Here is a 12,994-nt window from a genome sequence, read left to right on the forward strand (position 1 = left end):
TAAATTGTAGAACAAGTCTGAGACAGAAAAGTACTTCACCGCAGGAATAAAATAAGGAGAAAAAAATAAAAAGTGGAAGCTGTCACAGTTGTTCTTACCTCTGTCTCCTAACGTCCTCCGTTGATTACCCGGGTAACATCATGGTTACACATTTCACAGTACCCGCTCCAAACTCAGTCCTGCTCCAAGTAAGCAAATCATCACCGAGCCGCGACAGTCAAAGCAGCGGGAGAAAAGCTGAACATCCGGCGAGGACTTTCAAAATAAAATTCGTCTCAAGCTTCGAAGCCACGTGTTGAAAGTCGCTGCTGCAGTTGAAGGTGGAGAAGTTATCAAAGCTGCAGACTGTTATTTCCAACAATAGAACAATTTAATAATATCGACTTTCTGTCTAACCCATGAGAGGAAATGCAAACTCAATAGATATATGCGGTAACGACGTCTAAATAAAATGTATTAAAATTCGATTTTCCAGTACTTGATGTTATGGTCAGATAAAGAATATAAAACAAAAATGTCCTTCAGGGAAGCTTTTAAAGTCAGTTTAGTTTTACAGTCACATTGGTTTATGCCATTATACCGGTAAATAGAAATAAGCCTGCCTTGTTTTGAGATGTGGTAAAACAGTGAATGATTTTGAATATTTATTTGTTTGGCTATGTTGTGTCAATATCAACAAAATTCATGAAGACTGTCATTGAACAGTGAAAGTATAGTTTCATACCTCAAACATTTAGATGTTTTAAACAGAGGAAGAAATACAAGGAGACTATCATAAATGCAAAAAAAAAAAAAGTAGTAAAAGTATAAAAAAGTTACTTTGGTTGAAATCCACTCAAGTAAAGTGAAAGTACTGCTCTTTAAATCTGCCCAAAGTAAAAAGTAATTCATTGACAGTTTAATCAAAGAACTGATTTGGTAGCTACTTTTGCCACCTTTGGCTTACATTACAAAGTCCATATCACTACATTAAGGGGATGATCTTTTTCATGTCACTCTTCCTTTGAAAACATCCAAAAAGAAAAGTAGAATTCTTGTAAATATTCCCAAAAGTATTTTGATACATTTCACACTGTCGTAAAAGGTGGTCAAAAAATTGAGTTGTGTTAACTTTAAAATCCAAAACAGCTATTTCAACTCTACTTTTCTGAGTTGATAGAACTCATTTTAGTTTTAAGTTAACAGTACTCAAACAATTAAAGTATTATTTGTGATTACACTTACTTATTTGACTTTCATCAAAATTATTCACTTAGAAGATGATTTCGCTTGAGTGCTGCAAACTCAAATTAACATCTAAATCTCAGTTTTTAATCATTTAAAATTATTCATTTAAAACTAGTAAAACACACTTAAAATAATAAAATGAGCATCAGTATCTATAACTCAGAAATATTACATTAGTGTAATTACAGTGCATTTAAAATTAACAAGTTAATTGAACACAGAAAAGTCAAGTTTATCTTACTTGTTATTTCTGAGGCAACAAGTTTCCACATTTTTAAAGTAAGCTCAACTCATTTGCTTTCACAGTAGATTAAAGAAATATTGCACTGTCTGTGATTGAAAATTTGCAGCAGGCCATTGCTGCATAATTTTTTAATGAATTGGCCTGTCCATGTCAGGTACTACCATAATCTCCTTAACCACTTATTGTGACTCAAATTCATCAAACTTTTCAATCATAACAAAATGTTCTAAATAAAATATGGCATTTTGGGCTTGAGATGGAACAAAAGATGTGATTTAACAGACAGATGGAAACATATCTTTCAAAATAAAAGCACATCATGGACTTTTAGTCACGTTTTTTTTTTTTTCCAGGCACATCTGCAACCCACGGAAAATGGCTTTGTGACCCACTTTTGGGTCCTTACCAACCAGTTTACAACAAAGGGTTGTATAATAAAGTAAAATGTCAGAGCCATTTTTGGATGTAATGTAAAATAATCCTGCTATGTGCTACTGACCATTGTGAAATTTAAGCCAAGCTTGGATCTCCATGTTTCAAAACAGACTGGCTGCAGACCGTTCATCGCTGACAGTAACTCTCACGGACCATTCAGCTGAGACGTCGTATGTATCAAAACAGAAACGGGCACCAAACTGCAAAACCTGATTATAAAATGTTTAATAAAGCCAGTAAACAGAAAAAAAGCTCATCCTCCGTGAAAACAGTCTAACACAACCTACATAGCTCCGAGCTTAGTTGTAGCTCATTGGTGGCATAGCTCCATTATCTACATCGTTTATACAGCTAAGGTAGCTAACATAGCTAAAGCTAAGCAAACAAAGCAGCTATGTAAGCTACATGGCTATGCTATCTATGCAGCTACATTAGCTTTAGCAAAGTTTGCTAATGCTCACGTTGCTAAAGCTAACTGAGCTACATTGGCTTATGTAGCAACATTAATTAAGTAGCTAGCATAGCTATAATAGCTTTAGCTAAAGCCAACGAAGCTAAAGAGAGACACCGTTCATGTAACTACTTCTTAAACAGGTTTATGCATAAATTAATCCAGGATTAGACCTCTGCCCTTTTTCTCTGTTCTACTCATGAAATGATGCTTAGGCTGTAATATTTGCAATGTGGTTATTTCATGAATGTACCTGCCAGACTTTGGTTATGAAAACAGTTAAATGATGCTTTGTAAATGTAGTTAAGTACAACACTTCCTTCAGAATATACTGAAGTAGAATTTCAGATTTTAAAAACTACTTAAAACATACAAGTACACTAAAAAGCTAAACAATTACAGTAATTTGAGTAAATATTATTTGTTACTTTCCACCCCTGGTTTCTAAGTTTTACATTTATTTTTCCTCACTGGATCCCTCCCATGGTCTGGTCATTAAAGTGGTTGAGTGTTTCTGTTTCCACTAATGTAGTATGTCTTAGTCTGCTTTAAATATTTCCATTTTTATGCACAAAATAAACACATAGCTAGGATAACATCTCTTCTGCTGGGCTACTATTACAACATACTTAGACACTGGTTTTACAGTTTGAGAAATACACAGACATGGTGGTTTTGTTGCATATTTTCCTCTCTTTGAAGACTGGACCTAACAAAGTCTACACAGAGGCAAAAATGCCCTCCAGTCCTATAAATACGTTGGGATGCTTTATTTTTGCCAACTGTTTATTTAATGATAGCAAAAATTGTAGATTAGTGTGAAGATAGTTGACACTTCATACTCAGGTTAACATGTTTCCTCTGTCAGTTTGACAAACGATTCTATTGAGAGAATGAAGGAAAAATTGAAAAGCAAACTTAGACATACTTTTGTTTATGAGTTGACCAAAACTGTGGGAGTTGTTCTTTGTCGGTCAGGGAAATACTGAGCAAAAAGAGGGGAGAGAGAGTGAGAGGGAGTGACATAACTCAAATTTTTGACTGACCGGAGAATACTGAGATAATGTGAGTTAAATTTAATTCAGCATTTTCAGTCCTGTAATCAAAGCCTGTTGGCTGAGTACTGAGTTAACTCTTTTTTCTGTCTTTTTTAAAACTAAAATAAAAGCAGGAAAATTTAAGACTGAAATGAATCCCTCTTAGAAATGGAAAAAACCTCCCACTGATCACTTTATTAGGTACACCTGTTTAACAGCTCATCAGTGTAAATATCTATTCAACCTATCACATGGCAGCAACCGATCCATGTAGACATGATCAAAATGATCTGCTGAAGTTCAAATCAGGCATCAGAATGAGGCAGAAAGGTTGTTGGTGGTCTGGTATGCTCTCATGTTGTTCATGCCAAATTCTGACCCTACCATTCGAATGATCAACAAGAAGTTGAGACTCACCAGATCAGGCAACTTCTCGCTTTATACTGTCCAACTTTGGTGAGACTGTGTGACTTGTATCCTAAGTGTCCTGTTTTTAGCTGACAGCAGTGGCACCTGTTGTGGTCCTTTGCTGCTGAAGCCCATCTGCTTCAAAGTCCAAAAGTCCAACATGTTGTGAGATCAGAGATGCTCCTCTGCATACCTCCAATGTAACGAGTGACTATTTTAGTACTTGTTGCTTTTCTATCAGCTTGGACTACTCTGGCCATTCTTCCTCTGACCTCTGCCATCAACAAGGCATTTACTTACTGGATATTTTTCCATTTTCTGACCATTCACTGTAAACCCTAGAGATTGTTGTGGATGAAAAACCCTTTAGATCAGCAGTTTGTGAAATACTCCAAACAGCCTGTCTGATACCTACAACCATGGTACATTCAAAGTCACTTAAACCATCTTTCTTCCTCTTCCTGATGCTCAGTTTGAACTTCAGCAGATCATTTTGACCATGTTGCCTCAGATGCATTGATTTCAGCCATGTAATTGGCTAATTAGATATACTGTATGTTAATAAGAAGTTAAGCAAGTATACCTAATAAAGTGGTCAGTGAGAGTATAATCTGCTAGTTTCACTTAACACTCAAAGGTTAAGGATACTTGGCAGATCAGCATATTAATGCTCATCATAAATGGAAATCAACCAGTCATAGTTAAGAAACTGTGCTCATACAAAATTGCATAAATGTTTGAACAAATACAAACGTAAAGAAGCCATTAGCAAAAGTATTCATTCTGAAGAAAACCTAATTATGCCATTTGAAGTTACAGAACTACATTACTGATATATATTACCCTATCTCTTTATAATTCAGACATTTCTAAAGATCATTTAGGGGGCTTTGTGCTGTTATTGGGGTAGAAGCTAAAGAGAGACAGGAAGTATGGGGAGAGAGAGTGAGGAAGACAGGCACCATCCATGACTTAAATTTTTCACAAGCTGTTCATTTCCTTTAATTTTCTTATTTTGCTTAAAATTTCAGTCTAGTTTTTATTAGTTTTTACTACTGGTTTGTTAGTCTAGTTTTTATCTCACAAAATGCTTTATTTTATTTTATTTTGTATTAGTTTTAGTGTTAGTTTTAGTTTTTTCTGTGATATGGGATTCTTGTCAGGGTCGAGACACTTTTACAAAACTCAAAATATATATTCAAGTATGCTACTGCTCAGTTTTCATTTTATTGATTCAAATTTAATGTTTGGATACAACAAAAGAAAAAAATAATAATAAACAAAGTTTGGAGTCTTCTTCAACCAAATCAGGTCATTTTAAAGTCTTTGGGCTAAATAAGGAGATTTTTTTCCCTAATTTTATTTTATTTTAGCTCTTTAAAGCACATAATTAAGTTTTAATTTGTTGTCATAAATTTGAAAAGCTTATTTTTTGGTTTCAGTTAACTGAAATGATTTTTTACATTTTACTTTTAGTTAACTTCGATAACGTTAATAACAGCTAAACCAGTGCCCTAAAAGCTACTCAATATGCAATTTATTTGAATTTATTCATAGATGGGGCCTAATGTCATGCTGATTATCTTCTGAATTTTCCCATGATATTCAGTGAATAATTCCGTGATTCATTACTTAGGATTTAACTTTAATGTTACAGTATATGTAAAACAATAAAATGCAGTTTAGTACTGGATGATAAGAAAAGCAATAAGGCCATATAAAAGAGTAATCAGTGAAATAAAAGTTCTTTGGCAATGCATATCTCCCTTTATGAGACTGTATAACTGTGAATAGTTCAACAATATTCATAACTCATCTTTACTATTTACATTTTTTATTGCTTTTTATTTTACATAGATTTTTAGCGATTTTTTGAGTGTCTAAAAACTTTTGAAAAATGATATGTACCAGTGAGGATATGTCTGTGATATGTTATTTCAATGGTGCTACGGGGAAGATTGCTGCCAGCTGTCTTATTTTTTAAAATTTTGATATGAAATCAAAGTTAAGTATCTATACTTAGCATTATAGAAGGGATTAAAATATAATTAGCAGTTCAACCAGAATATAGCAGTGATACTGTGCATAAGTCTGAGTGATATAAGAAAATATTTTAATTGCTCAGAAGTATTATCTTCTGTTGTGTATTCAAATCAGGGAAGCATTTTGGTTATTAAAAAACTGGGGTAAAGAATTAACACATTATCAGAGAAAATCAGTGTTGTTTTCCTGACATAACAGATAGGTCGAGATCTGAAGAAAACAATCCTTATGTACTTGTTATAACAGAAAAATAGAGTCAAAATGACTGTATGACTTCATGTTCATTGGGGTTTCTGCATCATCAAAGACTTTGCCACATTCTTTCCTCAGAAAAACAAACCACCCACTGAAAACAGCTCAGAGGCCTACTTTTGGGCCCCGACCCACCAGTTGAGAATCACTGACTTAAGTAACTTGCCTAAATTCAATAGCTGCATTTTTTCCTACTAATCCCTATCCTTTCGCGAAGCCACAAACTTGTCCCACTTAACTAAATCCCCTTTTAATTTTTGCTTTGAAAGCGTCTTCATCTACCTTCCTGTTTGATTACTGCTACCTGCTGCTGACTTGACTGGCTGCAAATCATCACCGGGGAGACGTCACGGCTCTGAATGATCGCCCTCTGCTCCTCGTCTCTCCATCAAGGCTGCAATCAGAGACATCTACAGGGCATCTCAACTACTGACAGGCTGACAAGTCAGGACCAACGTGCTGTCCTGAAATAAGAGCAGAAACTGGTCAGAGATTTTAGCATCTAACCTGGTTGCTGTTTTAATTCTCAGACTTGGAGGCAAATGTGGTAAGAGGGGGGAGTGTGTGCCGGAGTAATACACGATGTCATGCCGGGTCAAAGCGGGCTGTCGTGGTTGTTGACACTCTGTTGACACAGCTCCGGTTTGCAGGGTAATGTCACATAAGAGGAGACCGAGGGGGAGGAATACCACAGCCCAAAATATCAAGCCCTCACTGGTACATAGTATTTTGACATCCAAGCCTGGAAGTATTAAGTTTACTCCCGCACAAACATGCATTATGTAATACGTGTTTCTTTGCCTCTTTGCCTTCCTTTCCTGTGTCCATGACATGGCGAAAACAAAAGAGCCATAACTGTGTACTTACTGCCATCTTGTGTCAGAAATATGTCACTGCATGCTTTGAATCAAAGGACACAGAACTGAAAATAAACGACAAAAGGGGCCAGGACAAACAGAGATTTGGAAACTTTTTTTTTTATTTTGTAAATGGGTTATCACTCAGACTGTACACAACAGATATGTTCTGAGTTTGACCCAATAAAACCAAAAGGAGCATCCAGAGACAAAGGGAGCAAGGTGGTCTGGTAACAGCAGTGGAGCACAAGGTGCAAAAAGCATTTCTCAATCCAATATACCTTCAATCTGCATCCAGCTCTTTTGAAATAATGTCTCGGATCTGAAGCTTAAATAAGTTGGATCTTCTTTTCCAAGTGGACCACCCTGCTTCCTGCCAGCTTGTCAAGCAGTCGCTCTCGGTGAGTGATTTTTGTACAAAAAGACAAAAACTTTCAAAAAAAGAGAAAGAAATTCAAAATCCACATTACAGAACACTAAAGTAACAACTTTAAGGGGAGAGAAATAAAAGATGTATTTATCTCAGAACAATTCCTGAATGTAACACTCAATAGATCTGTAGGAGAACCCCCCCCCGCGTACAAACATGGGCAGGTCTATCTGCCTGGAGTTATACATTATGAAGTACTGACTGAATTCATGCCAAGGTTCAAAAACACCTTCCTTCAATATAGCTGGCAATATATAGTGCTGTGACCAGAAACGGACAGTTTTATACACTACACGTGTTATAATGACCACATTAGTCCATTTATCATACTTTTCTTCTAGTAGTACAGTATATCAAATCAAAAGAATAGGCTAAATCTCTCACGACAAAGCTATGCAGATTATCATAGAAACTGATGACAAGACAATCTACTGACACAGGCACAGTGCACAAGCTTGCAGGCAGGAAATGGAAAATAAATCTTTGTAGTTTTTAAATAGTACAAAAATGCGTATTTATTTTTTTTCGCTTCAAATGCACAACTCAAAGTAGAAAGCCAGAACTTGGATCTGCTTTAACGTGGGGAAGAAACAATAGCTATCAAAGTTGTTGCCCCCCCAGACGAATGCATGACGTTTATTTAAGACAAGGTCATACAACAATACTAACTTGATTTGGAGTTCCTAAATCCTTGGCTAAGAATCAGCAGCTCTGCTGCCATCTTTCAGTCAATAGTCTATTTTAATCAAATACATTTTCAATCATTAATGTTTTAACTAGTTGGCAAGGCAGTGGCAGACTGAATATGTGTTCTCATTAAAAGGGCCAAATCTGATCTGATGGTGCACGCTGTCATCATGTGTGTCAGTCTCTTTCCCCCTGCAGCTGGCTGTGGGTTGATCCTGTATTTTTATAACCATAATATTTCTGCTTGTAATCCAAACATTGAGCTGGGGCCTGTTTTTGATCAATACCAGCGCATCTGTGAGAGATGACGCATCCCTGGAACAGACAAAGTGAAGCCATAAACCTTGTAAACAAAACTTTACAACCACTTGCAGGTCAGACATGCAGGACAAGCTATTTAATGAGACTAGCTTACAAAGTAAAAGTCCAAATAAAAAAATGCAACAGTTTCACATTAAAACAGTTAAACATGAAAATAAGAAAAATAATTTCTGTATATAGTCAGGATTTTTTTTACATTTCTCATAATAATCCAATACCTGTATGCGATGGCATTACAAACTGTAAGCACAATAAAAAGAGTATTTTCATATATATAACAGGTGATCATTGTTATAAGGGTTTACTTTTATCCTTCCTGACTGCTGAAATAAAATAACAATAAAAAAATAAAATAAATCTCTTATGATCTAAAGATAAATTCCTTGGGTGTAGTAAACATCTTATGAAGGAAACCAGAAATAAAAGCATAGTCAAAGTGCGCTCTAACCTACAGACTGATGTGTGTCTGTGCTGATTTAAATATGTAGTTAAGGGCACTGGAAATCAAAACTCCAGCAGTGTTTCTTGAACGTTACTGCTGCAAAAAATGTTTTGGATTAGGTTTGGGGTTTTCCCGTCTCATCATGCTTTGCTCTCTGCTGATTTTGTCTGTATGACACTGTTGTGTTCTGCAGTGATCTCCGTCAGGGCGTTTGATAGTTCTGCCTCATCCAGTTTGCTTTTCTCATCAGCAAAACTCTTCCTGCAACGGGGAATAGAGAGAGATCAAAATTAGAAATATAATCTCTGGTGAGAAATAAAAAAAATTGTCGGTAAACAGACACTTCAGATGAACACAGTTTAAACCATTTGTTCTCAATGACATCTTCACCCAATATGTAAAAAGACTGCATGTATTTGGAGGTCTTTTTACATATTTCTTCACCACCTTGACAACAGTCCGATAAATTAAACAGATAGTGACATAGCCACATATTTTGTCCTGCTTCCATTAACCTTCCTGTTCTAAAACACACAGTGTTTACTAAGTATTATCTATTAATCAGTTTATTTCTACTTCAAAGAGACTCTGATGGCACAGTAAATGAGCCCTGGGCTTGTGCTATGTGATACTAATGTTAATCTTAGAGCAGCGAAGCACAGAATCTAGATCCAGCCTGTAGCTCCTTGCCTTTCTTCTGCAGTTCAGAGCAGGAAAACAAACACCGTGCAGCCCCCAGCTCTCTGTATTCGAGCTGCAGAGTCAGTGAGGCAACATTCAGTGGCCTGAGACAAAACTGTGTGTTGTTCAAATAAAGCTCCTTTCAGACATGGAATTTGTCACATTACCGACAAGTCATCTGGGTAAAGGTGATAATGTTTGGTCATTTAGAAACACACAGGTGTTTGCCACAGTGTTACTAATATGTGACATGATTGTTGAAAAGAACAACAAAAAAAAAAAAGTACAATAATGCCACCCAGTGCTCAACTGGAGTAGTGACACTGTTAAGTTAAAAAAAAGATATCAACAGGCCTCTATAAAGACTGTGTTCCTATGAAGTACAGATGCACTGATTGTGAAAACCAGAGCTGATACTAATGTTTAAAATCACAATTTAGCCAATACTAATGTTTTATTCTTTAATTTTTGTGTGTGAGTTTTTTTTCTGTTTGACCATGAAAACAGATTAGAGTTTGTCCAACAAGTGACGTCTTCTGCCTAATAAATAAAATAGCTCCTCTTCTTTTAATCAGCAGTTAGATATATGCAGTACCAATATTACACTGATTGGACATAACAGATAAACACTGCCAAATAATATCTGTTTATGCTACAATATCTGCTGATAGCCACTGTTGATATCAACTGATAGGGATGTTAAAACCTGAAGGCTTTAATAAATGATTCCCCTGAGCACAAATCCTCATCATCATCATTTATTAGAGAATTCACACAAAGTTTAAAAGTAACTAATCCTGCAGACCACTTTTAGGAAAGACCAACCAATCAGTGACGTTGCTGTGACACAAGGATTGTGAGTAATGTAGTGCTGTTGACCTTTATCTGAAATAAATCATGATATCCTTAAAATGAAGTGGATATAAACAAAATGTTGTCTTCTATATGGCCGTTTATCATCGTTTCACACTCAGGCCGCTTGGAGTAGGTCTACTTTGAATGTTTAAAAAGTTATGACAAACAATCAAATCTGACAAGCAGCACTGACTTAATGCTGTTTAGGCTGCCCTTCCAGTAACTTCTAAAGACATGTTTTAAGTCACTTTTTGATGTTAATATGCTCTGTTTATTATCATTTGCAGGATAACAATTATTCCATTAATGCAGCTGGGCTTGAATCAAAGTCTGCCATCATTTTTATTTTTTTAATATGAAGCAGGTGCAACATTTGTATGTTTAGGGCAGATTTTAAAATAAAGTTTTCATTAGGCAACATATTTTTCAGACTGATTTCATCTTAATTTTTTTTTAAAGAAAAGGATTAAAATTATCTGACAGATGCATGATGTATATTAAATTTATCTCTGTATGGATTTAGCTTTGCTTTGACCCCAAAACTCTTTAAACATTTGGATAACCATGCACACCTTTAAACAATCCTTCCTGAATGTTTTTTTTTTCTATAACTGATGCAAACGTTTGTAAACAGAAAAAGACAGAAATAGTTGCGTGAAAGATGAAAGTGAGCTTCAAAGGAAAAGTTCAAACCTGGCCCACTGTCTCACCTCTGAACACCTGGACAATCACAGATCAAAAGGGGACGGGCAGACTGTCAGTTTTGATTATCTACTCACAAAGGTATTTGGGGAGGGAGCTTTTCACATCTGTGCAGAAATCAGGTAAGTTTTTCTCAATTCCAGATATTTACTATGTTTGTTGTTTTACATTTTCACAACATAGTCATGTTGTTTTTATGACTTATATACTTGTGTGTTTATGAAATTGAGTTTCTGTCCCATTTATGTAACAAGGTGCATGTCTGAAAGGGGCTTCACTTTTCTGGTTGTGAATGTTGCAAAAGCAGAGATCCCACAATGGAGAAGTGTCACACACAACCACACTGACCATCATATCACTCATCTTATTATCCACAACATCTAACTTACAACAGACCCAATATCATTACCACAGTTTACCATTACAATATTTCATATTGTGTGGTCAATGGCAAGATGCGGTGGTGAATGAATGGGCTTACAAATTACACACACACTCGCGCGCACACACAAACACACAGATAAACCTCTAGAGGGAGCCGTACTCATCGTTGACAGGAGGAGCAGTCTTGGCCAGAGTCTCTGATGCCTCCAGAACTGGGCCTGAGGGGGGGTCTGCTCCGTCACCATTGGCCAGAGAGGGTGGGCTGTCTAAGCTTATAAGGTCTGCGGGTGGTGCGGAAGATCTGTCTGCCCCGTTTCTAAGCTCTAACTCTAAATCCGCACTCTCGGGTCCAACGTCAGGGGTCAGTAAGTCGTACACGTTTGACGGCATTATGAAGAGATCATTTGAAACTGGCGCCTCACGAGAAGTCGAGGAGAAATTTGAAGTAATAGGAGTAACAGGTAAAGGAGAGGGGATGTCTGCGACTAGAGGAGCAGAGTGTCCAGCATGGTGCATCACTGAAGGAGAGCTGGCTACAGCATCTTTGGCAGTGATCATGTTTTTATCAACATTTTGGTCGGTGCATTTACTCTTACTGTCAGATGTATTAAGGCTGCCTGAACTGGCATCAGGGGCTGCTGTATTTGAATATTTTTCTGGATTTGGTGGGGCAGTTTTTTCCAGAGTGGAGGCAGTCTGTGCTGGTGTATCTGTGTCTAAGGCTACAGTGTATGGCTGTGTATTGCGCTGTGAGACGGGTGGACTCGGCGCAGGTTTCTTGGTGTCGAAGGTGGGAGCGAACGAAGGTGAGGACGTGGCAAGTGGAGACACAGGAGGGCTAGCTTTAGCATTCAGAGCAGCAAGTTTAGGGGAGTGTCGACGCTTTGGTGGTATCGGTGTCCCAGATTTTTGAGCTTTAGTCCGTTCAGGGGTACAAGGTGGAGTGGTTATTGTCTCCTTTTCTTCTGGGGTGCTACTTCCTCTTTGTTCTACTAATGGCGCCATTTTAGCTTCAACGGCAGATGTGGAGAAGAGGGGAGTCTGCGGTGCCGTGTTTGACTCTGGAGTCGGGGCTGGAGCCGGGACAGGGGTGGGTGAGGGGTCAGGAGGGTCGTTGGCCGGGGTAGACAGGCTACAAGTGAGGGTAGTGGTCTCGCTAGAGGGGCTGTCCTGAACTGTTGCTGTGGCTGTGTCAGAGTTGGTGGCTACGGAGGAGAGGGTGTCCAGTGCCAGAGCAGCAGTGAAAGCCGCCAGCCTGAGAGAGCAGGGAGAGAACAGAGACACACAGACTAGACACCAGGGTGACTGTGACAGAGGAGGGGTGGCCCGGACGAGAGCATGCAGAGGGATTAGTTGGTTTTAGAAACAAACACAAACATAGACAAAGCAACTCAAAAACAGAAACTATTAAGCCTAGTGAGAAAAAAAGAAAGAAAGAAAAAAGATAGGGTGTCATGCTGTGAGTGAACAATAAAGGATACGCCCCATACACACACCAACATGGAATACATTGACTAGGAAAACCAATGGACTTAAGG

At 37.5% G+C, this 12,994-nt stretch overlaps 1 protein-coding gene across 11 annotated transcripts in view; it reads right to left on the reverse strand.

The window, feature by feature from the left end:
- Window positions 1–7,042: 7,042 nt before the first annotated feature.
- The window catches only part of ncam1b (neural cell adhesion molecule 1b), a 134,096-nt gene continuing 128,144 nt past the window's right edge, over window positions 7,043–12,994 (reverse strand). For 3 of the 11 annotated variants that reach the window (XM_041813451.1, XM_041813443.1, XM_041813458.1), the window contains 2 exons: window positions 11,617–12,711; window positions 7,043–9,095 (listed from right to left, as the gene is read on the reverse strand). In XM_041813451.1, coding sequence (XP_041669385.1) covers window positions 8,975–9,095; window positions 11,617–12,711 — 1,216 coding nt within the window. In that variant the 3' untranslated portion in view covers window positions 7,043–8,974. Of the gene's footprint in view, window positions 9,096–11,598; window positions 12,712–12,994 lie in introns of all 11 variants that reach the window. The other 8 variants (XM_041813474.1, XM_041813484.1, XM_041813466.1 and 5 more) reach the window with 5 other exon arrangements.

Source organism: Cheilinus undulatus, linkage group 2 (genome assembly GCF_018320785.1).
Source record: "Cheilinus undulatus linkage group 2, ASM1832078v1, whole genome shotgun sequence".
NCBI lineage: Eukaryota > Metazoa > Chordata > Actinopteri > Labriformes > Labridae > Cheilinus > Cheilinus undulatus.